Source organism: Corvus moneduloides, chromosome 19, assembly GCF_009650955.1.
Source record: "Corvus moneduloides isolate bCorMon1 chromosome 19, bCorMon1.pri, whole genome shotgun sequence".
NCBI classification, from domain to species: Eukaryota; Metazoa; Chordata; class Aves; order Passeriformes; family Corvidae; genus Corvus; species Corvus moneduloides.
In genome coordinates, this window is record NC_045494.1 from 6989025 (window position 1) to 7016244 (window position 27220).

Consider the following 27220-nt stretch of genomic DNA (forward strand, 5'->3'; position numbering starts at 1 on the left):
CATCGACGGAGCGGGGCTCATCCTCCCTCCCTCCCGCCCGGCGCGTCCCCCGCGCCCCGGCCCGCCGGCGATGCGGCCCCAGCCCCGCTCCTCCTCCTCCTCCTCCTCGCCGTGCCCCTGAGGGGCCGCCGAGCCGCTCGCCCCCCGCCGCAGCCCCAAACGCCCACGGCGCAGCCAGGAAGGCGGTGATGGAGCAAGGTCAGTGAAACAGGTTTCTCCTCCCGGATCCCTGGAGCAGGCGTCCTTCCTGCGCCGGCTGGGGAGCTGCGGACTTGTTGACAGCGGCTCTCGTTAGCTCGGTTATTGAGCCGGGGCCGAGGGCTGGGCTCCCTGCTCCTCCGGAGGTAGCGGCTCCGAGGGGGTCATGGATGCCCTGTGCAGCTTCCCATCCCTCTCCAGGTGGGCAGCTGTGCTGCTCAGCCTTCCCTGGCCTCGTGGGACCCCACGGCATCCCCCTGCCCTGGGAAGTCTGCTCCAAAACATTGGTGGGGTCGAGGTGCTGAAATAAGGGGCGTTGGTGTGGGAGGTGTGCAGTGCCAGGGATGTGGAAAGGTTTGGGGGTAGCATCCCCGTCTGACTGGTGCTGTGACACGCAGGCATCCCGGGTCAGCCGAGCCACAGTGCCACGCTCAGGGTTTGTTTGTGGCTGTGGAGAAGGGCCAGGCTGTCGGTTTATCACCGCAGACGTAAAAGGCGGCACCAGGCCTGCTTCCAGAATCCGCCTTCTGTCCTGTTCAGGCCTTTTGGCATTCTGGAATTCCCACACATTTCTCTACACTGGTCACCAGCGCTGCCCACAGCTGCTGGCACTGCACTCCACGTATGGGGACGTGTGAAGCCCGGCCATCCCAGACATGGGTGCATTTCCAAAACGCAGCCAGAGAGCCCAGGGCAGTGTCCTGGGGGGATGAGTGTGGGTGAGGATCCCAGGCTTTGCTTGGACATGGTCATGCCCACCGAGTTTTGCTGTTTCCTGGGGTAGAGATAATGGATGGGAACAAAGGGATGTTGTGGCAGACAGATCTGTCGCTGGCGCCTCCTGTGAGGGCAGAGCCCGGCCTTGGGCTGGAGCTGAGCCTGCTTCTACCTCTGCCCAGGCAGCGGTGGCTGCAGCCTCAACAGAGAGGAGATGGGAGCCTTGGGAAGTCCATCCATGCTTGCTTACTGTCTGGGTTTAGGTGGTGTTTGGACTGGATGCCACCCTGGCAGCCCTGCACTTGCTGCTCCAGCCAGTGCAGTTCCATGAGGGACTGGGTGGCCCAGCCTTCACCCAGGTGTCTCCTTTGGTGATGGCTGCTCCTGGTTCCACCAGGACTTTCTGGGCTGGGTGGCTCTGCTGGCTGTGTAGAGTGCCGATGTGTTAGAACAGGAAGATATAGTTGTTGTCAAAGTACAGACCGAAAGATTAAAGCTTAGACAGAGATCAGGAGCAGCAGGAAGGTTGTCTCTGTCACTCCAAGAAGGAGAGAGATAATGATGAAAGTTGGGATCACCACAGCCCTCAGAGGCACCCTGGAGCTCAGGCTCTGTGAACAGGGATCCCCGGTGCCACAGGGCAGGCGGTGCCACGGCACATGTAGTGACAGTCATTGGCCTGGCCCCACACCAGCCAAGGGTCCCACAACCCCCTCAGTGCCTTTGCCCCCCACTTTCTCCCACCAAAGTGTCCAGAGCAGGATGTACAGGCCATCCAGAGCATCAATCCTGCAGTGCAAGTATTTGCCCCAGGCACAGCATGGTCACAGCTACCAGCACTGCCAAGGAGCCACTGTTGGTATTGTCCTGGCTACTGAGGGTTTCCCACCTGCCATCACCCCTGGGACCCAGGTGTCCCTGCTGAGCTGATTTGTTGTTCACACAGGGGATGTTGTGGTGCTGGGGCTGTTCCTGACTGCTCAGTGTTCTCACCCCAGCACGTGGAGGGCACAGAGCCAGCTCCATCACTGGGCTTGAGTCAAGTCCTCCTAAAATAGTTCCCCAGTTTCAGTTTCCTTGCAGCAGTGTTTCCAGGAGCCCATCCTCCCTGCAGGTTTCAGGGCTGTGCCAGGGCCTGGGTGTCATGGGGGACCAGGGATGTTCAGCAGCTGGGGATGATGATGTCCTGGGCAATGACCTGGGATAGTCAGGTGGTGCCTGTGCTCCAAGTACACTTTTTCCCAGCAGCACTGTCAGTGCCCAGTGGGATGAATCCTGAGTGGGCCCAGGACACTGGTGGTGCCTCACACCTTTCTCTGCCCTGGCTCCCCCCTGGGATGCTCGGTGCCATCTGCAGATGTGTCCCTGTGCTCCTTCTTGGGAGCAAGCCAGGATGATGGGTACCAGGACAGTGGGTACCAGGGAGCTCACTCCAGCCTTGAGAAAACTGGTGTCAGAATCCGTGGCATTGCTTGATATTTTGCTAATACTTATGAATGGGCATTAAGTGGAAAATTTATGAGTTGTAAATGTAGAAAATTATTTGCCCTGTTAATATCTAAAGCCAGAATTTAAATAAAATGGCCCTCAACTTCTCCCACTTTCCTGGCCCACTCAGCAAGTGTGCCACTGGGAAGACACGCTGAGCTGTGTCCATGCTTCTGCTTTTTGGGGCACTTCGGTTTTGGGAATAGCCATGGAGACTCCCAAAAGCAGTTGCAAGGCCCCTGTGAGGTGCTGCATCCAACCCATATCAGTGGCACATCCATCCCTGTGCTGGGCTGCCAGGGAACACCATGCAAGGCACAGCAAAGCCAGAGCATGCTGGGGGTGCTCTGCAACAATCCCCTTGCCCCTCGCCTCCATCCTGGCCATGCACCTTCCTGCAGCCATGCATTACTCAGCTGCTGGGCCAGGAAGTGAATCCCTGGTGGGATGGGCAGGAAATAGTTAAGCAAGTGGGGTGAAATGGCCCACGCTGGCCTGGCAGGTCCTGGACCCCAGAGTCACCCTCCGGTGTGGGCACCGTGGCTGTCACCAACTCCGGGCAAGCCTGGGGGAGAGGAGCACCAGGCAGGGCTGAGGACAAGGTGCTCCAGCCCAAGGAAGATGCCTTCTCCTGGTCCTTTCTACCTGTAGGACCTATCTAGTGTCCTGTAGGACCTACCCAGTGTCCTGTGGTCGATGTCCTTTCTCAGTTCCCATGTCAATCCCACGTGGCAAGGCTGAGCACACGTGCCATCTGAAGGCAGCAGCCAATAACCTGGTGCTGCCAGCAGCCTGGGGAAGCAGCCACGTACCCAGCAGCCAAGCAGGAATGCTTCAGTGGTGCCTGCAAACCCACATCTCCAACACCACCACTGTAGGACCTCAGTCATCCCCAAAAACCTCCCCTGCTCTCTCCCAGCTCCAGACTGTGGTCTGGAGCACCTGAGTGCTAATGAGTGCCAGTACAGCCCCTCTTGCAGCAGCTGCCTGGGGATAAAGGCAGGGCCTGGGAATCAGCATCGTGTGAGCAATGCTCCTTTAGCTGAGGAGCTGAGGATGTCCAGCTTAAGGATGGAGTGTCCATGCCATGGCTTGACCACTGGCATGGCCCATTGGCCTTTCTCCACTCCCTACAGACCACCTTCTACACCGTCAGGAGCAAGGAAACACGTGTCCAAGCTAAACCCAGGGGACGGGTTTTGCTGGGAAGCCCCATTTAACACAGGCACAGGGTGGTTTGGTGTTTGTGGCTTGGGGTGTTACAGGACAAGCATCCCCAGGGTCACTGGTTCCCTGACGGGCACATGCTGCCATCCACTGCAGGCCCTGCCTGCTCTGGTGCCACAGGCCGGGACAAGGGACCGTGTTTGCTGGTTGGCAGCAGTGGGACGGGGAAACCTGCTGCCTGGCTGGGTTTCTGTTTGGGAGGGTATTTAAGGGTGTTCTCCAGGGTGTGCCAGCCTTGGTCTCCACCCTGCTTTCACAAGTGCCCTCTCAGAAAGGAGCTTGTTGTTCTCGTTGTGGAGTGTAATGAGCACCGTGAGGTTTCCCCGTGGAAGTTCCGATGGGCAGAGCAGCCACAGGGCAAGCTGAGCTCTGAGAACCTGGGGACAGCCACATTTCCTCCTCATGCCCAGGGCAAGAGGAGCCTGGCTGCATCATGAGCCCAGTGGGATGCAGCAACTCAGCTGGACAGGGGGGATTGGAATGCAGGAAACACCTCTTTGGCCAGGGCTTTGGATGTTGTGTCCTGCAAGGACTGTGGCCCCACACTTTGTGAGACAAACCTGGCTGGAAACTGTGGACCAAACCTCAAGACAAGGAACACACATGAGATCCAAATGCAGGTGCTTGTTCTGGGGCTTTTGATGCCAGTGACAGCCACCCCATGCCCACAGACCACCCTCCTCATCCCACAGAGCCCATCTCTTTGGCTCTGCATTGATGCCGCAGCTCAGTTTTGGCTCTCCCTGCATCACAGAGGTGACCACGTTGATCTCAGGGCTTGGTGATCCCAAATGGCATTTTTGGGCTTGGTCTTAGCTATGCACGACACGTCCCATGGCACTTGGGTACTGTCATGTCACCAAACATTTCACTGGCTCTTTGAAGGAAAGACAAGTTGGGAGAAAAGATCTCTGTCAGCATCAGCTCAACATCAGCAACTGCCTGGGTGCTCCTAAGCAACAGTGCAAAAGTTAGGGAGTGTGCACACCCCAAGTGCCTAGAGCTCTGAAATACCCTCCACATCCCAGTGCCTGGCCTGCTAAGGTCTCCAGTGGGTGCCAAGCCAATAGATCCACTTCTCTTTGCCATCTGCTGGGATAAACTGGTCCCCATTGCACTGGAGTGGCACTGGAGTGAGCCATGGCAAGTCACTCCCCTCCTGTGCCCAGCACAGACCCAAAGGCACAATCCGTCCCTGGGGATACTGGGGCTGGGGACTGGTTCGTGGTGGGCAGCTGGCACTCTGGCAGTTATCCAGAGAATGGCCAGAGGGCTTGGATGAGGTTCACATGTGCATGAGGAAGAGGGTGAATTTAGTCATCACAGCCTCACCTGAACACTGGCCTGAGGGTGCACGTCCTGCTGGTAGCAGTGGATCCCAGTGGGCTGTGGGTCCTATCCTGCTCTCCCAGACCCGGTCCCGGCAGAGGGAGCTGTGACATCAGCCAAAGCACTGCTCTCCCTGCTGGGACACAGCCCTGGGCTTTGGAAAGGGACCAAAGAAAACAGTGCTGGGGCCGGGGTAGTGCAGCCTTCTTGGAGAACTCACTGACTCAGCACATCTGATCTGTCCCCCTTTTTCCTGGAAATTGAGCCAAGAGTTATGCAGAACTTGTAATTTCAAATATAAATGCACTGTTAGGTCTACAAAATGCTTAAAAAAACCAAATCAGTTTGCATCTGTGCGGAAAGATCTCGGATCCTCAGCGCAGTGGTGGTGTGTGGGGGATGCTGGAGCATCCCTGTGTGCAGTGGCACGAGGCTGGGACCCCACACCTCTCCTGGTGGGGATTCAGCAACTTGGGGAGCAGCAGGACACCTGAGTATTTCTAACTTGCAAAGAGTAATTTTCCTCCCCTACACCCACACACCCAGGGCAAGCACAGGCAGAGTAGCACAGCTGCTTCACACCAAACCAGTCCCTGTCTTCCAAACAGCATAACCACAGCCTCTGCAGCTCCAAAGGGACTAAGTGGGGTCCAGATGCCAGCCTGGCCTGGGACGAGCACAAACAGGTCATTCCTTATCATTTGCATCCCTGCAAAATAAAGTGGATAAGCAACGCCAGTAACAACGTGCAGCATTTTTCTGATCTGGCAGTCTGCATCACAGCCTGAACAGGCACTTTGCCAACACCCCATGGCATGGGCTGCTGACTCTCCCTCATTAGGATATGTCACTGCCCATCCTGCTGCTGCACCCCAGAAACTCCTGCCCCCCAGGAGCCATTCCCAGATCACCTGTAAAATGCTGCAGTGGAGCTGGGAGTGCAATGGTCAGTGGGACGGGTCTGTGGAAACACCTGACACTGCAGTTCAGAGCTGTGCTTTGAGCACTGATGCATCAGGGATGCTCAGAAGAGGCTCTGGGCTGCAGCTCGCTGCTGTGCTCAGTCCTGGGAAATTCCTGGATTTCAGAGACAAGGTCCTTTGCACACAACCTGCTGACACAGCTCAGTGCCCCGGAGAGATGGGACAGAAATGTTGCGTCTGTGAAACAGCCATTTGACCACTGGAAGGCAACTACCAACATGTTCAAAGCATCATCTTCATTCTGGATTTTGCCCTCAAGACAGCACAGACCGGACTTACAGACTTACTGGGCACCAGCTGGCCAAAGTTAGGGCTGGCACGTCTCAAACTGAGACCACGGTAATCAGAACTCCCTTCCAAAAACACAGCACCAGACAAGATGATCCTTCTCACCAGGAGAGAGAGCAAAATTCCCCAACCCTCCTCTCCTCAAGCCCAAACCCCAAAACAACCACTTGCTCAGGGAAGAATGGATTGTAATTATTTATTTTGGATCCCTTTGAAAATATCATGTTATCTCCTTCCGTTCATGGCTTGGTGTGGTCTCACAGCCTGTGACAGCAGCGTCCCAGCCAGCTGTGCAGCTCACTCCTTCCTCCAGTGAGTGGTCCCTTGAAGGTTGGCAGGTTGGAGCTGCCTGGTCCAATCTCTGTGCCAGGAACCACCCAGGAGCATCACACAGACAGGGAGCAGAGCAAGGGAGCAGTCCTGTGGGACTGGTGGGGATGGCTGTAGCTTTCAGCTGCCCCAGGAAGGGAGTCTCTGGCTTGTGTTTTCTGGCAACTTAGAACTGGGTTTGTTTCTCGAGCATAAAAAAAAAAAGATGCTGCTGCTATCTGCAAAGGGAGAGAGAAAAATCTATCAGCACCTCCAAGAACAAGCTGTACTGAAAGGCTGTGAAAGCAGCACACAGATATCTGAAGGCTGGGAAGCCCAAACAACCCAGTGAATTGGGGTGTCAGTGCACGTGGCCTTCCCTTCACCTCTCTGAAAGGCACACGGTCCTTTAACTCTACCAACCAAACCCTGGAAATACCATAAAACAGCAACAGCTCCAACCCAGATATGCAATCTCCAGAGGCCTGAGTAAGATCTCAAGCACTTGGGGAAGGATTCCCAATGCCACCGGGCACTGCCGTCAGCCGGCTCCCACCGGGAATTGCGGTTGATTTCCTAACGTCTTCAAAAGGTGAAGAGTCAAGACAAGCCCCAGCGTGGTTGAAAATCTCAGCTACAGGGACTGAGAAGCATCAGACCACAGAGCAGTCTGCATTCATATGGGTTATGAAACAAAACAAGGGCTTCACGTCCTGCCCAGTCACATTAGGGCTGTTGAGTAATGAACTAACGCTACTGCCACCTCTCCAAACTCTCATCCTTTCCACACGAGCAGGAATTTGCCCACACACGGAAGTGCTGAGGTTACCTGGACTCCTACTCTTCCAAGCAGGTTGAAAACAAGACATTACATTATCCACATCTCCACCTGCTGAAGAGTTTAACCTCTCAGACACCCCATCTCCTACTTACAGTTCAGTGTCTACAATGACATCTGGCTTCTCCAGCGTTTGTCGTCTCCTCTGGATGGCATCCACAATCTTTTTCCTGGGGCCTAATGGGATATTGATGCTCTTCAGGTCATTGTCTGAGCACAGCATGAGGGCCTCCAAGTCAATCTTTTCCTTCTTCAGGATGGAGATGAACTCAAACATGTGCAGGGAAGCCAGAAAAGTTTCCAAGGGGCTGGTGTCTGGTTCGTCGTCATCGTCTAAGCCCAGCTCCACCTCATCCCAGGGCAGCTCCTCCGCGTTCCTCTCCTGCAGGCTGTTGGCACTGCCAATGCTGTCGTTGAGACTTGGCGAGCGCTGCAGGCGGCTCCGCAGTTTGACGCCCATCCCATCGGCGCTGTCCTCCCCCAGCGCGCCCCCGTCCTCCCGGCCGATCCCGAAGAGCCCGCTGCTGACGTAGTTGCGCCGGAACACCATGGTGCCCAGCCCGGGGCGGTTGAACAAGGAGTCGTGTCCGGAGTCGGTGCTGACCTCCGAGTGGGCAGAGTCCATGTGCAAACCCGGGTCGCTTATGGCACGGGAGACAGTGTCTTCATCCGTGAGGAACATGTCTCGGATATTGCGGCGAGTCCACTCCTTGGGGCTGGCGTATGTGCCCTGCTTCACAAACATGACGTCGTTGCCCAGCTGCAGACCGGACAGAGAGCGCACGCTTTTCCTCCCATCCTCGTAGATCTTGAATGTCCCGTCCACCTGCTTCTTCTTCTCTAATTTCTTTTGTATTTTCGTCTTTCCCTTGGCTGTGCCGTGGATGGTGGCTTGTGAATATGGCAGGGAAGTCACCATAGACATGTGCTGGAACTTCTTGCTTAAGGTGCTGCTTGAATAGCTGGAAAAGCTCATGGTATCCGAATTATCTGACATCTCCTTTCTGTACCGTTTCTCCATCCTTTCGTGGTGCTTCTTCTGCAGCTTCACACAGTCCTTAATCCTCCTCTCTGCATCTCGAAAGGCCTTGTCCTTCAGTTTGCTCACCAGCTTGGGGTTGAGGCTGCTCTGCTTGGCAGCAATCGAGTCCAGGTACCGCACACACTCCATGTGCCCCTTCATGGCTGCCATGTCCAGTGGGGTGTGGTAGTCATTGTCCAGGCACCAGATGTTGGCCCCAAAGGAGATGAGGAAGGAGAGGCAGTTCAGGTGGCCGTTGGCTGCTGCCAGGTGGAGGGGGGTGTTCCCCCAGATGTCACATTTGTCTGGATCTCCCCTAGGCAGCAAGAAAAACAACTGGTTAGCATGCAGGGATTGATGACAGACTCCACTGAGATATTCCCAGCTGTGCAGGGGCAAATCAGCAGCATGAACTGTTGGCTCTTTGAAATATCAAGCTACATGCCTCTGGTTCCTGCAATTTAATTTTAAAGGGGTCTTCTGGAGGGGTGTACTACTGTCGTGGAATCATGTGCCCCACGTGCAAGTCTGTGGCAATGTCAGTTGAATTTAGGTCTCAAGACAAATGTATTCCTGCATCAAACCAACTTCTGGGGGAAGGCAAGCCAGGTTCTGAACAGCCCAGAGCTGAGGTATGCGTCTGATTCCAGCTTAGGCCTTAAGCTTGGTAGGAAATTTCAAATCTCAAATATCCCATTAAATTCTAGTCAGATTTTGTCTTCAGATCTTGGCTTCTTTCAGACTCTGTGGGGGGGCATGCCAAAATGCCTCTCTGTATGCCACATCCTGGGTGGGAGACCTTGGGATCCCACCATGAAACACCCATCCTCAGCAGTGGTTCTGAAACCCCCCAGCTGCTGTACCTTCCCACCCACCTGTTCCTTGGCACCTGGGGAAATCTGTGGCACAAAGGGGAATGCTGGCAGGAAAGAATAAGAGTGAATTGGCTGTCCTTGGCCTCGGCATTGGGGTTCTCTGGGGGATTTTGCCGTACTGTGCTTGGTCTTAACAGCACGGCTGGAAGCATGTTGGTATTAGCACATCCTGAGAATCCAGTTTCAGAGAAAGTGGAGATTAGGTTTCTGCACTCCTCAAGAGCTGGACACTGCCAGTAGCATCTGCAGCCCCTGCCCCAGCAAGCTGCTGGCAGGACACAACCACTTGCCCACATCTCCTGCCCCCTGTGCCAGGACGAACACAAACCTGGGATTCAAGGGAAGTCTGTCCTCCTGACATTCCTCTGTATTTGTGCTCAGGTGAAACAAGAGAAAGTTCACACCCCTGCTGGCACCAGCCCTCTCCTGAGCGTGTGTGCTAATGATATGCAGCCAGCAGCAGTATCTGTCAACAGGGCGCTCTCCCTCCATGCACATGGATATGGCAAAGCCTTTTATTAAGGCTGGGCAGCTCCACCACCCTCAGGAGCAACTCCTCGTGGGCAGCAGGGCCCTGGCAGAGCTCTGGTTCAGCACAGCTCCTGCCTGTTCCCACACCACCCTTTCAGCGAGCTCTGGAGGAACGCAGCAGACCTCATCTCCAATCCATGGTGACACCAGGAGTGCAGAAAGCAAATCATAGAATATGGAGAGTTGGAAGTGACCCATCAAGGATCATCAAGTCCAGCTCCTTAAATGCACACTTGAGACCTTCAGCAAGGGTTACTTAACTCCTTGCTGCTTTAAGTTCTGTGGTGACAAAAGCTGGGAGAAGCAGAGCCCAGAGCCGTCTCCCAAATCCCATGTGGTCTGAGCTATGGCTTGTCTGACTTCAAACAGTCCAAAAACTTCTCCAGGGAAAGAGCAGGAGATCACAGGAGCAGAGGGACCTCTTTGCCCTTCTGCTTTGCACCTTCATCACTTTGTGCCAATGCACAAACCCCAGAAACAGCCTCATCCAGCACATTCACCCCCACACAGGGACCCCACTGCCTGCTTGGAACACTCTCCAAGGGGCAGCAGAGACAGAGAGGAGCTGCCCAGTCAGTGTAATGCCAAGTTTGCAATCCTCAGGTTTTACAGAAACAATAAAGCCTGTCCAGAGTTTAAGCTGGAGATTATTTGGACCCAGAGTATGAGCTTCCTAACTCCCTGAAAACTGCTATGAGGTGCACTCAGCTTTCTCTGTGGGAGCATGAGCTGTAACTCCATCATAAATGTGTTTTCACTAAATTCACAGAAACGTAGTAAGTACAACCTTGAGCTCATTGGCAAATTCAGCAAGTTAGTCAAAAGGTTCAAAACTCTGTAAGGCAAAAAAACCCCACAAACCCTTCAGGACTTCTGAGCCAGAGCCTTTGACATCTCTCATAGAAGGAGAAAAAGGTTTCAAAGATGGGTGGTAGGGAGGGGGAAGGCAGGAGATCACGGGGTTGAGAAGCCATGAAGCCAAGAAAAGGAGAGAAGGGAGCTGATAGTACTCTGGCAATGCTGAGTTCCCAGGAGCAGTAACTCCCCAGCCCTTGCCTCTACCCTCGTAGTGACATGTCCAGGCTGGGAAATGCATGGGGAGGATAAATATTTGATGAATTGCAAGAGAAGAGTAAATTATTGATGGAGCTGGATTTAAAGAGCCAGTGAAGCTGTTCCACATGGAACTGCTGGTGCTGGTGGAGAGACTCGGGTGTGTGAAGGGCTGTTGGTTTGTCTGGTGTGCTCTGAAAGGGCACTTGTGTGCCTGGCACGTGTGGGCAGGTGAGCCAGGGCACCACGAGGGTCCCAGTGTGTACATGGACTCATGATGTGCACAGTGACTGAGCAGTGGACTCCCTGGAAACAGTCTTGCTCCCTAAACCAAGTGTGTGGATGCTCAATCCATAAAGTACCTTTTGGAGCCTATTCTCAGGTCTCTCTGGTTCAGGGCTAAGCCGGGGAGGTCTTGAGGGTTTCATATGTGCAGGTCTACTTTGCTCAGAGAGTGAGGGGAAAGAACATCCAAACCAGCTTTCCGTGGTCATTTCCACTGTCTAGAAGCAAGAGTATCAGAGCAAAATGAGATCTCTCAGGCCCTCTGCCCTATAAATGCCTGCCACAGGCGCTAAAAATGCATCAGAAGAAAAGAAGAACGGTGACTTGCAAAGTAGAGATGTTTGATTCAACTCAGATAATAAACATGAGGCCCTCCCTCTGGCAGGTGTCTGTCTGAGCAAAACTTCACCTCCGGGGTGCTGCACATGAGGAGATGCTGACTGCAGGGTCCACTAAGTGGGGACATATTTTAATAACAGGTGTAAAGTGCAGCACTTCTCAGCTTCAAAGCGTTTTCAAGCACTGAGTCAACTCCTGTAATAATCATTATTAAAACACTGTTAATTGGGCCCCTTAGGTGGACATGTGCATCTCCTGAGTCACTGCGTTTGCACCATGACATGCACACTCACTCCCTTCCTGCTGGTTTTTCCCCTGTGCTTCTCCCGTAGGATCCCAATTAGCGAGTGGGGAATCCAGTGGCACTTACATATGTTCTTCCCTGGCTGCATGTGTGAAGTTCCTCCAATAGCAAAGGGCTGGCTCACCCTTGGCTCTTGGCTGTGTGTGAGGAATCGGGCCTCAGAGCAGGAGCTGGCTGGGGTGCAGAGTGTCTCTGGCTCCCATAAAATAGTTTTGAATAGAGGAAGAGTAAAAAAAATAATTTATGGCTTGAGGAACAATCCTCACTACCTTCAGCATAGTCAGTCAGGACAATGAGCCAAGTAAAGCCTAGAAAAGAACAGAAAATATGAGGTTTTGGGCCCACAGCAGAGCTTTGGGTCCTATATGCCAAGTTTTGCCCAGGTGGTGGTAGCCCAAGGATTCAGCTGTTCTCCAAATTCAAATCCCAAAAAATCCAGCAGAGACACTGTAGATGAGGGTCGTGCCAGGGCTCTCTGCCTCTTGTCCCAGCAGAAAGCTGGGCTGGCAGTTCCTGAGCCGGGTGACTGTCCATGCTGGGGCAGTGCCCGGGGCCACGTCTCCTGGCTCAGCACCTCGCCATGCCCAGGGCTCACCCTCACTCCCAGCAGACAGCTCAGGTGCCGGAAGCCACGAAGCTGCAGCAGTGCCCCACCCTGCTCCTTCACCTTCCCAGCAGGGAATGTCCCCACCAGCACAGCCAGGCTGCCCTGGCTCCCACGTGGCCTCCGGCCCTGTGGCGTACAGAGGATGCACATCACCTTCACGTGCCTTTGCTGCAACCTCCGCTGCAACCCTGCCCTGGCTGGGGTGATGTGATGCCCTTGAGCAGCCTGGCTGATGTCAGGAGCCACCGTCACCCCCAAACCATGGCTGAGCCACTTGTCCCCTCTGCCACTGACATTCAAAGTATCCCCACCCCCTGTTTTTGTAAGAAGGGAAACTGAGGACCAGCTCTGCTGGGTGACAAAACTGAGTGAGGACCTGCAGACACATCCTCACCTCTCCTGCTGTCCACTCCAAGGAAGTCCTGGCTGATCCCAGCAAAGGCCCCCAGACCTGCCTATAACTGGAGCTGGACTGGCGCCCGCCACAGCCACCGTGGTTCCTAATGAACCCCACTGAAGAATTACTGTGTCTGAAAAGCTGCAATGCTAAATGCCAGCTCGCCTGCCTCTTCCCAGCCATCATGTTAATTGAGTTTGTTTTCCTCACTGGAGCCCAGCCAGGAGGAAGAAAAAGGCTTTTTGTGTGGCAAACAAGAAGGATGAGCCACTGCTGATCCCTCCATCCCAAACCCTCTCTCTGTCCGTTGCAAAGGGGGCACAGAGGCACAGACACATCAGCAGCTGGTAAGGGCACAGCAATAAGTCTGCTTCATTACCCCTTCCATGTGGGTTGGGGCAACAAGCTTCCCTCAAGGATCTACCAAAGGATTTCTTTCCCCCTCCCTCTTTCAGCCTGACACCACAACCTGCTGAGCACATATGGATGGTGCTCCTTCACTGATGACAGAGCCTAGATGTGCCCACCTGCCTGGCATGACCATTAGAGCCATGATTTTGGCCCCCAGGAGCCCCCTCCCACAGTCCTGCTTTCTCAGGGTTTCTCTGGCCACCCTCACTAGGACATTTCATAACAGCCTGGTCCCAGCACTCTATGCCTTGGCTTGTTTGGGCACTGGTACAGCTGCCCAGAACTGGCAAGGAGATTTTGGTGTTTCTTGCTGCCCCAGGACTCCCCCATCACCCTCTGTGCTTTGACATCCCCATGCAACCCAGCTGGAGGCTCACCAGCCTGCTCAGACCCTGAAGATGCCTCCCACCCCATCCCTGCATGGAGCCAGGCCAGCGCCAAAGCCCCCACTCCCCTAGACACTGCCCCGTGCCATAGTCCCACACTCCCCTGCCTTGTAGTGTGGGGCTCTCTGAACCAAAGGAGGAATATTTTGGCAGCAGAGGCCAGAGAGCAATTCCCTGACATTTTGGGATACTCAGAGCCCTCCCTCTTGCCTCACAGTTGTTACTGTGCAGGTGTAATAGTAACCTATATAACACAGCATTAAGTTTCATCTCTGAACAAGGCTTAAATACTGTGGCACATCATCCTGGGCACTGGCAGAAAATTACAAGGTCTGCCCTCAGGCTCTCCTGGGTCTTGCACAATTGCACCTCTCTGGTACCCTTGTCCCCAGGCTGGGGCTTTCCCTGCCTCTCACAGGCCCAAAGCCAGCTCCAAGGAGCAGGGATGTGCCTGCCTCCATGCCAAGCACTTTGCTGGTCCCTCTGTGGCCCTAGGCAAGGATCTGACACATGGAGATGAGTGCAAGAATGCAAACACATCCTGCAGTCGCACAGCCACGTACCTTGCTCCACCATCCATCATGTAAAGGGCACTGGGCTTTTGCCAGGCTGTTTTCCTTGTCAGGAACAAATGTGTATTAGGTTGTTAATTAAACAGCAGCCAGGCTGCACTCGAACACAATTTAAGCCCACAAGGACCTTTTAAGCCAATGTGAGTTTATAAAAGCAGCCCTTGGGCTTTGTGGAGAGGCAGAAACTGCTGGCTTGGATGGGGGTTGGCAGGGCAGGCAGGGGTGCTGCAGGGTGCCCTGTGATGGAGATGAGCAGTATGAGGAGATACAGTGTTATAAAGAGATTATAAAGTCAGTCCAAAAGGCTTTGCCTTTCTGAAGGGGCATTCATCCTCCGCTTGAGCCTTCCAGATTGACTTCTTGGCCATCAAAGTCTTTGGAACCATTTTGAACTTCAGGGTCTCATCCCCTGAGCCTTCCTCCCATGTCTCTCTGGCCCTGGCTAGCAATTCCTGTCCTGACAGGAGCTCTGGGCAGGTTTTTGCTGGGTGCAGTCTTTCCTGGGAGGTACACAGGGAGTCACAGAGCCCCCACCCAGAGAAGCATCACAGGGTTCTCAGCCCAGGACCATCTCAGGATGCTCCACTCGGAGCACTGTCTTGCTCTCTCCCTTCCAGACTCTGAAACAATCTTTTCCTGAACACACTCTTGCTGCATCAGGTGCTCAAGGACTTCTCAAAGCTACTCTGTACACAGCCTTTCTTCCCCCAGGATCTGAGAGGAAATGATTTACAATGAAAGGACAACAATGGATGGAGGAGCTCTGCCTGTGAGCACAGCTGGGGTACTGGCTGAAGGTTTTGCACAAGCAAGCCAGAGTATCAGGAGATGGCAAGAGCCCAGGAACAGGTACAGTGGAGATGTGGCTGGACAGGTACAAGAGCTGCTAACACAGCACAGGATGGACCAAAAATCCCTGCATGGGAGCTGACAGCCCCACCAAGCCCAACATGGAGAAGCAAAGCCCTTCCAAGGAGGTGTGATGTCCATCCAGGCTGCTGACCTCAGTACCATCCCTCAATATTAGCAAGACATAAATCAAAATCAGCACCAGCAATCTCTCAACACAAGGCAGAAGCCACTCCAGCTTGGATGGCTTTAGATGAGATGCTCAGAAAAGCTACTGGAGCAGAAGGAAGCACTGGGATGTGTCTTTGGGGGGTTGGTAAGAACTGGAGAGTCACAGACTGTCCCAGAAGAACTAGGAATGGCAGATCTTGCTTTAGCACAGACCTCCCCCAACACCAAGGCGTAAATCCCTCCAGTCTAACAGGTCCCCTAAATCCCACTCCCACCTCTCCACCACATCCACATTTAGGGAGCCAGAAACTCTAAGATTTGGCAGCCCAGGGTGAGGTACAGAGAGATAGACCAGTATGGAGCAGGCCCTGTGGGGGAGGCTGGGCTTAAAGAAATCTCCTCTTGGAAAACCCGAATTTTCCAGGCTCCAAGTGTATGACGAGCTGCCCAGAGGTCACATACTGAGACCTTGCTTTGGGTAAAACAGACAAGTGCCACCCACTGCCAGCTGGCACTGCACACATCCCTCTGTGAGCATTCTTGGGACAGAGGGAGCAGTTATTCTCTCTGCCCCCTCACTTTAAAGGGCTTTTTTCAGTTCAGCAACAGAATGTGTTTGTCTTTACAGGAGCTGTAAAAGATTACAAAGCACTTGGAAAGGGCAACTCATCCCTACCCAGGGTGCTGCAAGCAGGGCTGGGGGCAGGAGCACTTACAGGGTCAGAGGAGCTGGGAAAACACAGAGCAGTTACCAGGAGTGTCGGATTAGATTCAAAGCACCACAAGCAGAGAAAAGTAACAGCAAGGAGGACAGGAGCAGGGGTCTTATGGACAGAAGCCATAATTTTGTGGGGTGCACTGACCTGCGAGCAGGGAAGGGGGAAGAAGGGGGTCTCCGCTACTCTGTTCCCCAGACCAGCACCGTGCCCTGGCCAACACTCACCCTCTGCTGACAATGAGGCGCAGGGCATCCAGGTTGCCGTGGTAGGCGGCCCATAGGGTCGGGGTCATGCCATCCTCATCCGGCGAGTTCAGGTCCTTCTTGGTGGCTTCCTTCAGCAGGTCCAGGTAGCCGTCCCGGGCGGCTCGGTGGTACTGGTCATTCATGGTGTGAAGGGGTCCCCGGGCCAGCACATGGGTGCTCAGGGGGTTCAGAGCATGGGCACGGACGTGGGGCAGGGGCAGCTGCCAGGAGGGCCCCGCTCGCCTCGCACAGCTCCGCGTACCAGGACACCTGAGAAGTCCTGGCCGGGGAGGCAGGAGTTGTTCCAAGCCCAGCCAGCCAGGCTCCACAGCGCTTCCCCTGGGTCCTAAGCATCCTCCGGCCCCGGCTCCTTGTAACACGCACCAGCTCCACGGCACATTAAAAGCTCCAATTAAGCAGCATCGCTCTGTCGGGCTCAGCACGGGGTCACACAGTGACAATTCGCCAGGTTTACGTGTCCCCAAAGCACAGCAGGCTGTCAGAAAGGCTCTCCTGGGCTGTGTCCTGCCCAATATGCCTGTATTTCATAGCGACCCCATCTCAAGGAAGGGGCAGCAGTAGCCAGGGGAGGAAGAGTGGGTCAGTGGAGCACGAGCCCCCACGGCCTCCACTCACAGCCCTGTGATAGATAATCCTGCTCTGTGCAGAGCTGGCTGAGAGCAGTTTGGTGACTGATTCCAAAGTAATACCAGGGGTGTTCACAGCTCAGCTTTTCCCATTGGAAAAAAAAGAGAGAGAGAGTGATACATATATATTTATATTTATATTTAATCTCCCTAGTATCACTAGGAAGACAACAGCAGACCCAGTCACCATCCCTGTCCCCATCTACCCTGCCTATACCCACAGAATTCTGCTTTCCAAGGAATTGCACAACAAACTGCACAACAGGAATCTGATAAACCAAGGAAACTCATAAAGGCTGGAAAAATTCCCTTCCTCACCTCTTTTCCCTCTCTGGAGACTAAAAAAAAAAAAAAAAACCCAGACTCTGTGTGTAACTCGGTACTTCACTGCGATGTGCAGGGGGTGCAGTGTTCGGCCTCTGGTGTCTTTTATGCTGACACAGAATTCCCGGCTGGGTGAGACCCTCGGGAAGCTGCACGGCCCCAGGCAATGTCTCCAGCACCGCATTCCCGGGTCCCGGGCACCCTCTGCTGTCGGAAAAGAGGGAGCCAAGCCTGGATGCTGACCGAAGCACGAAGCTGTCCCAATCCATTACACCCAAGGGTGAATCGGTGGATTGTATCCCCTGGGACATGCTGACGTGGAGGAGGAATTTCCTGCTACTCTCTTGTTCGTTTTACCTGTCATGTCCTGACTCTGGGAATGGATCCAGATCTCCAGGGCCGGATCCTGTGTGTGTCACCATGGCCCTAGGACAGGCACAGGGTTTGTAGAAGGTGAAGGCAGAGCCATCAGATGGTTGAGAAATGGGAGGAGAGTGGAAAAAATGGGGAAAGACTGTAAGACAGCATCAGGAAGTCTTGAAAGGCAATGAGCAGAGAGGAGCTTAAACAGTGAGAAAGGCAGCTTATTTTTGTAAGGAAAAAAAATGCCCCAAGACAGGAGGAGGGCGGCCCTAAAGCAGTGCCAGGTGCACCCATGCAAGATGCAGTGATTAATCCCCGGGTGACCGACACGGTGTCACCCTCCCGGCTGCCCGGGGACACCTGGAAGTGCATCAGAGCCAGGCTCTGCTCCCTGCGGGCTTTGCTCACCTCAACAGGTTGGTTTGCACCAGCTCAGCCTCCCTGGGCAAGTCCTGATGGGATGTAGTAGCCACGGAGGTATTTGTTGCTGGGATCCTCGCAGGTGAAAAGCAGCACAGTAACGCCTGCAATTCATTACCGGCGTTATTTAATGATTCTTGTATTGTTACTAATTAAGTTCGTTGCGCCGTACGGTGGCTGCCAGGGGGACTGGGAGCATTGCCCGAGGCAGTAACACTCTTTCCTCTGTTGCTGGCTGGTAAGGACGAAAGAGGAAGGATAAACCAGTGCGTTTAGCCCGAGGGGCCTCTGAACCTCTGGCCTCTGCAAAAGCACGATTATCAACTCGGGTTTAGTTCAGGGAGGCCCGGGCTTCCTCGGGAAAGGCCGCAGGCTGAGAGGAGAGCAACCACTTAGCCCAGCAGGAATCCCTAAGGATCAGCAGAGGCCAGGCAGGGCAGAGCCGGTGCTGCTGGTGGCAGCACGGGAGGGACGCACGGAGCTCTCCCTGGGCTCTACAGTGGATCCTGAGCTCTCCTTCCCCATCCCACACAATTCAGTGCTGCAAGAGGGACACGGTGAGCAGGCAGGAACAGTACTGAGGAAACACACAGCAAATGGCCCCAGCTCCGTGCTTGCCCTGAAGGGGGAAAGCAGGAGAGACATCTCCAAAAGAGGCATTTCAAGGACTAAAACTTGTCCCCATCCACCCAGAGCTGCCGTGGGACTCCTATAGCTCCCCCACAAAACATGCAGCTGGGTGAAAGGGACCTTGAGCAGAAACTGTCCCCTTACCAGACAAATGTTTGAATCATATCTGCCCTGTGGTTTGTGACATGGTTACTCCCTTGGAAGGAGAGGAGTTAAGGTCCTGAGGTCCAGAGAACAGTAATCCCACCCTGAAAAGTTAAAGGCAGTGCGTCAGCAAAGGAGAACACAAATCCCAGTCTCTAAATCTGCCCTTCTCTAGTGCTAAACCTTCCTCGTTGATGACATCATGGGTGGGACAGGATTGAGTTACCCTTGGCACTGAACAGGTACAAATGCAAATTTCTTCCTTTTCCTCAAGAACCTCCGAGGCATGGAGTGGACTGATTTGAATTGCACAGGGTGGGGCACAATGTTTATCGTTCTCCAGTAAGCAGAAACCCAAGCACAAAATCATTGCCAAAGATAAGTTCATCACCTAAACAATCTCCTCTCAAGGGAAGAGACCTCATGCATGTAAGGAGATGGATTTGGTGGGGTGGTCTTGCTCTGTGGTGACCATGACCCTATGACCAAGCGGTCCATGCCACGCTTAGCAATGTTGTCAACTCCTGTTCTCACTAGGCAAATAACCCTTATCTCCTCATCTCTCTCCAGCTTTCCCAAAATCAGCTATTGCACAAAATGGATCACATGAGTTTCTCTGAGAAGCCCACAAAGCCCTGCTGTCAGCTCCAGACATGGTATAAATCACAGAGACGTCCCAACGGGTATAAATTCCTCAACTGACCAAGCTGCAGCAACAGGGAAACTTCTCAGCCTGGCAGGAGCAGAGATTTGGATCCCAGGCAGCAAAACAGGTTGGTGGAATGGCTTTGTTTTGTCAGGAAAATGAATCCACGAACACCAGAGGTTTATGTCCAAAGAGGAGACAGAGGAGCCCTGCTACTTTATTTGAATAAAGGGAGAGGCCACGGGGCAGTTCCCCTGGGGTCTCTCAAATTGTTAGAGGACGCAGCCTCCTTTTTATCCTTATTTCCTGGCTGCATTTCCCTCTGTCTTTCCCCATTGGCTGAGGTACTTAGGAGGTAGAGACTTCCCGAATCACCTAATACAGCCCGCCTTCTGATGTACACCCCCCTTTTTCTTTTCCTATGGAACTTATGGTTCTTCCCATTGCTTCTTTCATCTCTCAGTATCTATCTTTACCTATCAGCAGACCCACAGTTTGTTTGTAAAGACAAATCCATCGCATTCCTTTCAGTTTGGATGGTTAATTTGCTTTGTTTCAGGCTTTTCACAGAGAATCAATGAAATCCCAAACTTGGCAGAGACAGGGGGGCTTTAGAGGACATGACAACTCAGGTAGTTCACACCCTTCCTGCAGGAACTGCTACAAGCTATGATGGGATGGTCCAAAGATTCCCGGGGGTTTCTTACCTTGTGCTAGCCTGTTCTTCAGCAAGGAAGTATAACAATTTCTCAGAATGTTTACTGTTTGACATTTAGAATTCAAACCACACTGGCTGTTTGCCCCAGGATATTTGATCCTGCGAGTTCTTTTTGGTGCTTCTCCAAATCTTGCATCAATAAGCACATAAATGTTGTGTGACCAATTAAACACACTTGATTAAACTGACCTGGGATCTCCCCGAGCAAGAGCATCTTAAGCAAAAAAACCTCCAGGGAACCAGGAAAGGAAAGTTCAAAAATGAGCTCATCCCTCTTCTTGCACTCCCTGTCTCAGCCTTCCCTGTTCCTGTGATACATCCTCTCCTCCTCATCACGTGTCCTGCTTTGGCCCAGTCCTGGGCCGTTCCAAATGCACCTCTCAGTCATGGGCCTCTCTTCCCAACAGCACAGACCCTCAGGCAGAGCCTTGGTTGAACCATGACCGAGGAGCCTGGGCGGAAGGACAGCGAGCTCGGACACCCCCACTCCAGCATGGGCTGCGGACACAAGGACGACAAAGCCAGCCTGGCTTCGAGCCAGATAGCATCTTTCAGCCACCAGGCCCCCTCCACTCCTGCCTCCAAGGAAGTGTGGAAGAAGGGTGGCCGCATGTTCTCCATCCTGCTGGCCGTGCACTTGGCCCTGCTGGCCTGCACGCTGGTGAGCAGTGGGGCTTTCGAGAAGATCGCTGTGCACGACTACGATGTCTTCTTCCTGCTGACTGTCATGATGCTGATAGTCATCATCTGGATCATCTTCTACCTCGCCGGCACCTCCCGGTGCCCGGGTGCCATCCTCGGCAAGGACTCCCACGCCGGGCCCATCTGGCTGAGAGGTACGTGCTGGGGCTGGAGGGGAGATGCAGGATGGACAGGTCATGGGAGCATCAGTTATTACAAGGGAAGCAGCAAAGATCTGGGCAGAGCCTCTTCCTGCTGATGGACTGGGGCATGGCACCGTGCCCTGCTTCAGGTCAGCTCCTGGTCCCTCCACGGGGTTCACTGCCTGGTCTCCCTCTATCCACAAAGGCTCTTGGTAACTTACACCAGGATCCCTCCCACTGCCGTTGCAAGAGCTGTTAGCCCCAGCATACCAGGCTGTTTGAAAATCATATCCAGCCAAAATTATTGTATTATTTTGTTGTTGCCAAGATAATTTGGGTGCTGAGAGAGGAAAAACAGCAGTAGAAGAAAAGCCTCTTCATGACAACAGTTCCTCTTCTTCCTCTCACCCATCTGCATTAGCTCATGTATGCACATATGTGTCCAACCACAAGTATTTTTGTTCCCCAACAGGAGGCTTGATCCTATTTGCCATTTTCAGCCTTGTCATGGATGTGTTCAAAATAGGATATTACTCGAGCTTCTACAGCTGCCTGTCTGCAATCAAAATCATCTACCCCATTGTGCAGGCAATATTTGTGGTTGTCCAGGTGAGATGGTTGTGCTCTGTCTTGGGGAGGGGTAGAGAGACACAGGCACCAGTGGAAGGAGCTCTGATCTCTTGGATTTAATTCAACTGCCCCCACAGAAAATACAAGGGCTTAGCTCAGCCCCCACCCAGCCCACATCTTCTCCCTCCAACCACGACAGCTGCCATCTATGGCAACTCAACTCACTCTAAGGCATTGATTTAAACTTGTTCCCATCCCATGACATTTTTGTCACAAACTCTGAGAAGCCCCCAGCCAGCCAGGCCTCCTTTTCCATGAAGAACAAGGGAGGAGAAGGACAGTCAAGGCAGGGGCTTGCAGTTTGAGATCCCAAACAGAGGACCCCCTGCTCTGGGACAATGCCAAGGAGGGAAGAGGTCAGAGAGGGACAATTCAGACAGAACAAGGAGTGGCCATGGGCGGAGCAATGGCAGTGGAAGCAAAGAAAGAACATCCAGCAGAGGGCCAGCATTATGAACGAGGCTGGGCCCAAGTGGACCCAAGCAAAAGAGGCTCCAGCTTGCTCTCTGCTCTGCAGGGAAACCCCTCCTTTGGAAGGATGTGCTTTGCTTTCTTGTTTTGCTGGAAATAACAACTCTCTTTCTTTCCCCTGCAGACATATTTCCTATGGGTCTCTGCCAAAGACTGCATCCACGTGCACCTGAACGTTACCAGGTGAGCGCTGCTGCTCCTTGAATCCCGCTGGCCAGCAGATCTGGGCCCCCACAACCCCTCTGTACTCCCTCACACAGCTAAGATGTAACCAGGGGATAACCCCTTAATGCTGTCCAAAACTAAACCTGCTCAGTCTCCAGCTAAACTTAGATCCCAGCTCAAGCAGCTGTGGTTAATGACCTGTGCATCTATCAGGGTTGGGATTCAATTCAAGAATACAAGCATTACTCAAAGTAGACAGTATTAAATAAATAATTGTCATTAAATAATGATTCATAGTTGACTTTTTCTTCCCTGGGGAAGATAACTATGCAGTGGGCAAGCCTCAGGCTAAAATATGATCTTGTCCACTTTTGCACTCCACTTTGGATCTCCTGGAGACCAATTTAGATCTACTAATTTATTCACTATTGAGAAGCTCTTTCAAAAGCAACTGTGGGAATCAGGCCTTGCTAATTCTCATGAGCATGGACAAAAAGTAGGAAGAGAGTGAGGGCAGCAAAGAAAGGATCAAGATTTCTAGCCTGGACCACTGGAATCCTCACACCACTTCAGGCAGATGCCACAGCCCCTCTGAGCACACCTAAACCACAGATGGGAGAAACATGGCCTAGAGCCACTGCTTTAATGTCACAAACCTTCTCCTCCTCCTGCAGGTGTGGCTTGATGCTAACGCTGACTACAAACCTGGCGGTGTGGATGTCAGCAGTGACAGACGAGTCTGTCCACAAGGCACATTCAAAGCTGAAGAAAAACATGACAGAGGAAATCTTCAGGTGGCTCCTGAAAGGTAGTCTGCCCCTTTGTGAAGCTATCTGGTCCAGGGGGGGATCCCATCAGGTAGAAACTGTTTAGCAAGTCGGGTTTTATCCCTTTTCAGAAGGTCTGTTTAGAGCTGGAGGTTCCTTTGGCAGGGCTGGTTTGTTAAAAGCCAAGTCTGGATGTTCATTTCTTGACCTCTATCAGAGAGGGGTCAGAGAGGTGGAAGACTCTGTACAAATGGGATGGGAATGAAGAAGGGAAGGGAAAAAAAAAGATTTAACCTGACAGTTAACCTTTTAAGAAAGAGCCTGGGCACCAGAAAGCTGAGGGTGAAGCATGCTTGTTTTCAAAGTGGTCACGTATTCTTCTGTCCTTTGTCTTGATTTTCACTGACCCCAAGCATCCCGTTCTTCAGGGAGAAGTGTTGGCTCCTTGTTTTAATACCTCTGCATCTGTCTGGTTTTGTCCTGTTTCAGTGGGAATGAGAAGCAGCTCAGTTGAAGAATGCAATTGCAACAGCCAAATCTGCCAGATCTTCAAGAACGGCTACTTTTGGCTGTACCCCTTTAACATTGAGTACAGTCTCTTTGCCTCTGCCATGGTCTATGTCATGTGGAAGAATGTTGGACGCTTCATAGACCACCACTCCCACCACATACAGCGCCTGAAGTTCAGGCTCTTCCGAAGGACCTTCTTTGTAGGCATCATGTTGGGCCTCATCATCCTCGTGAGTGGTCTGGGAGTCCTCATCCTGTATGAGGTGCAGGTAAATTCCAGCACTGAATCCAGCAAGAAGAGCCAAGCACTCACTATGTACTACATCTTCAACATTGTTTGTCTGAGCCTGATGTCTCTTGTCTGCATCGGTGGCTCCGTCGTCTACCGGTTTGACAAGAGGGACATGGACCGGCACAAGAACCCCACCAGGACCCTGGACGTGGCCCTGCTGATGGGGGCAGCCTTGGGGCAATATGCCATTTCCTACTACTCCATTGTGGCCATCGTGGCCAGCACGCCAAGGGACACTATCAGCGCGCTCAACCTCACCTACGCCCTCCTAATGATCGCCCAGCACACCTTCCAGAACGTCTTCATCATCGAGGGCCTCCACCGGCAGCCCCCCAAGGAGGACTACAAGCACGAGTCTCACCAGAAGGACCTCTATGGGCTCACCTTTGTCAACATCAACGCCGTGTCCCTGCGGGTGCCCGACACGGGCAGCACCTTGGCCGCCGGTGCGGCATCTGGCACGGAAGCCACGCACGCTTCTGACCTCGTGAGGTCCCTCACCGCCCCCAAGAAGATGAACTGGAGGAGGAAGTTCTTGAGGGAGATCTCCATGTTCCTGCTGCTGAGCAATATCATAGTGAGTACATGCAGGGAGAAGAGTTTGTGGGGGAGGGAGAGGGGTACAAGCACAAGGGAGAAGGGTTTGTGAAGGAAAGGATGTGGCCTATGGAAAACAGTCCTTTCTGTGCAGAAAGCGCATCAGTTATATTTATAAATGCAGAGTTGTGATTCCCTTGTTGCCTAAAAAGAAAAGAGCAACTGCCCTGAAGTTAAGACATTTCAGGCTACATCAATAGACCTGTCACTTATCACCAGAATATCAGACACAAGAGGTGGGGGCAAGAGAAGAATCAGTTTCAGTATTTTTATTGTGTATTAGTGGATGTGTAGGATAGCTTATTAAAAGCAATAAATTACATTAAACCATTCCCTTCACCCCCTAAAGAAAGAATGTAAAGTGACAAATATCTGGGGTCAAGTCTGGGTTTTCTTGAGACATGGTAGCACATCTCTTCTCAAAATCCACGGCCTAGGAGGTTGCTCCTTTCCTGGGCAGGTCCCTGATGTACCACACGCCTTTCTCACTGTGGTGCTGTTCTGTTTCCTCCCACAGCTCTGGATCATGCCAGCGTTCGGTGCCCGGCCCCAGTTTGACAATGACACAGAACTGAACTTCTATGGCGATTCCATGTGGCCGGCCATCGTGGACATTTGCCTGCCCTTTGGGATCTTCTACCGAATGCACGCTGTGGCCAGTTTGCTGGAGGTCTACATCATGTCCTAAAGAGCTCCCTTGCAAGGAAGATGAGATCCTCCTTAAGCAATCCACCTTCTTCCTACCCCAGGGCTGGGAGGCTGCCCAGAAGTCCCCAGGGGTCCCCAGCACTGCCTGAATCATGTCCCCTTGCAGTGTTGGGGCGTTTATGAACTGTCAGTGAAGATCATCCAAACATAGTTCAGATTTTATTTTTGCTACTTATGTGTGGGTGTGCCTGTGTGTGTCTGAAGTTCTTAAAGCTTAAAAGAGAACAGATTAAAAAAAAGGAACGTGTCTAGGGCGGGACATGGTGATTACCCTTGGTTCATGCAGAGACTCACCTTCCTAGTAAAGCCTGTTCACTCCGTGCCACCGATGGACTCTCCAGAGGGTCCTCAGCACCCTTGGGCAGTCGGAGCCTCCCTGCACGCAGAGAGCTGGAGAGTGCAAGGGGCTGACACAGGCCTGGAAGGACAGAAAGGGAAACCACTTCATCTCCTGGTACGGCCAGTCGGAAATCACTCCCCTGCAGAGATGTGAAAAACAAACTGGTAACCACCAAAGGCTTTGGGAACCATTTTAATCTTTCCGCTCTGTATTGCCCGTGTGTATGGGCCCTCTCGACCCTTCCCTGTGCCAGCCCCTGCCTTCCTCTCCAAGGAGGCACCACTGCAGCCTCCTCTTCCCAAGGAGGGAGAGCTGTGCATGTGGTCCTGGGCTAGCCCTGATATGGGATTGCTCTAGCACACTTTTTTCTCAGCTTTCCTGAATCAGGGCTCAAGAATCATAAAGATGATGTGGGCAGTGGGCAATACAGTCTGGGGGATAATAAAGAGATTTTTCTTTTTTTTCTTTTTTCTTTTTTTTTTTTAATACATAATGATTTTTTTTTTAAATATATGAACATTTTTGTATGCAAAGTTATTTATTGATTTTCACTGTAACTGAACTCCTGAAGGGACCCTATGACACAGAAATCAATGCAATGCCATGGCCAATTTAATCTGCAGTGTCCTGAAGGATGCTGGTGCTGCACCCTCAAGCCTGTGTGTGCTTTGAGGCTTAGAGCACAGCCCTGCACCCGAGCCCTGGGGCCCTGACTCAGGTTTCTGGGTGCCTGCAGCTCTCCATGAACCACTGAATGATTGAGGGGGCTTTCAGAGCAGGAGTCCTGGGCTGCAGGAGGTAGAAATGGGCCCCTCTGCTGTACCCAGCATCCAAGCAGAGCCTCAGAAAGCCCTCGCTGCCAGGACAGGAGGGTGCATGTCAAACTGGCACAGCTGAGCTCTGTCTGCATCCTCAAGAAATCAGGGTTTAACCATTCCAATAAAGGGTTTATTGTTCCAATAACAAACACTGCAGAGGTGGCAGAAATCATCAAGCCTTTTCCTACGGACGTGTGCGCATCTGCCAAAGTAAAAATAATAAATGGAAATCACGGTACTTGAAATGGAGTGATGCAATTTTCCACCCCACAGCCAGGCTGACGCATTTCCAACCACCTTCCCCTCCAAGCCCAGATCACCAAACCAGCAGGGACCAGTGCCTCTGGCTGGTCTGACACCAGTGTTCCTGTCTGCCAGCCTTTCTCTGATCTGGGTAGAACATGGGGAAAACCCCAGATTCCCCTGCTCTCAGAGGGCTGCACTGATCCAGCATCTCTAGTTGGGTCAGTCCTTCCCCTCACCAGCCTGGGAGTCCTCCCCAGCCCCACCGACCCTGCAAAGGCCTGGATCTATTTTTACCATTGCTCTGGTAAAGATAAAATCTTTCTCTAGAAACCTTACCTTTCCTAAAACAAAAGCCTCATTATTCTGTGGCTCCTGCAGTTGAAATTAAGTCAGAAAAGAGACGCAAACAGTGCACAGACGTCAGTCCTACGTACAGCCCCACACATTGTTTGAGCCCAAGCTGCTGAGCACACGCAGGGGCAGAAAATACTTTCAATGACCCAGTCTGTTCCCAGGGGGCACACTAGGTTTGCTCCTCCATGCTCTTGCTGGTGGTGCCTGCTCCCAGGTTCCCAGCAATGGGTGCACTGGGTCAAGCAGGGCACATTTTGAACTGCTCTTTTCTCCAGGACAGCAACTGTAGGGGCACTTCTGGGGCCAAATAAACTCAGGGTGGGTGTCAGGAGAACCCCCCAACAGCTCAAGCAGCACTGATACAGGCAATAATCCCAAATCAACCACTCCAGGGTGGTAGGTCAGTTGGAACCACAACATCCAACCACAGTCCTGTTGGGATAAACCAAAATGCTCTGGGGATG

The 27220-nt window shown here is 52.8% G+C and overlaps 2 protein-coding genes across 3 annotated transcripts; one reads left to right on the forward strand and one right to left on the reverse strand.

Annotated features, from left to right (window-relative positions):
- Positions 1-26401, forward strand: OTOP2 (otopetrin 2). The gene is made up of 8 exons (XM_032129309.1): positions 1-198; positions 19241-19443; positions 20442-20870; positions 21331-21467; positions 22084-22142; positions 22799-22932; positions 23381-24270; positions 24808-26401. The coding sequence occupies exons 3-8, from the start codon at positions 20474-20476 to the stop codon at positions 24976-24978; spliced, it is 1788 nt and encodes a 595-aa protein (XP_031985200.1). The 5' UTR covers positions 1-198; positions 19241-19443; positions 20442-20473; the 3' UTR covers positions 24979-26401.
- Positions 6413-16895, reverse strand: USH1G (USH1 protein network component sans). Of its 2 annotated transcripts, XM_032129310.1 has the most exons (3): positions 16122-16890; positions 7473-8714; positions 6413-6778 (listed from the first exon to the last, which is right to left on the reverse strand). In XM_032129310.1, exons 1-3 carry the CDS (start codon positions 16283-16285, stop codon positions 6775-6777), a joined length of 1410 nt encoding a protein of 469 aa, XP_031985201.1. In that variant the 5' UTR covers positions 16286-16890; the 3' UTR covers positions 6413-6774. The 2 variants fall into 2 exon arrangements, with proteins under 2 accessions (XP_031985201.1, XP_031985202.1); XM_032129311.1 differs by lacking the exon at positions 6413-6778 and having other exon boundaries at positions 7469-8714; positions 16122-16895.
- Positions 26402-27220: the final 819 nt, after the last annotated feature.

Excerpts from the sequence above, each read along its gene's own strand:
- USH1G (XM_032129310.1), bottom strand. The coding sequence starts at position 16,285 with ATGAATGACCAGTACCACCGAGCCGCCCGGGACGGCTACCTGGACCTG. Across the intron at positions 8,715-16,121 it reads CGCCTCATTGTCAGCAGAGG|GGGAGATCCAGACAAATGTG; the intron begins GTGAGTGTTGGC and ends CTTGCTGCCTAG.
- OTOP2 (XM_032129309.1), top strand. The coding sequence starts at position 20,474 with ATGACCGAGGAGCCTGGGCGGAAGGACAGCGAGCTCGGACACCCCCAC. Across the intron at positions 20,871-21,330 it reads CGGGCCCATCTGGCTGAGAG|GAGGCTTGATCCTATTTGCC; the intron begins GTACGTGCTGGG and ends GTTCCCCAACAG. Across the intron at positions 22,933-23,380 it reads CTTCAGGTGGCTCCTGAAAG|TGGGAATGAGAAGCAGCTCA; the intron begins GTAGTCTGCCCC and ends GTCCTGTTTCAG.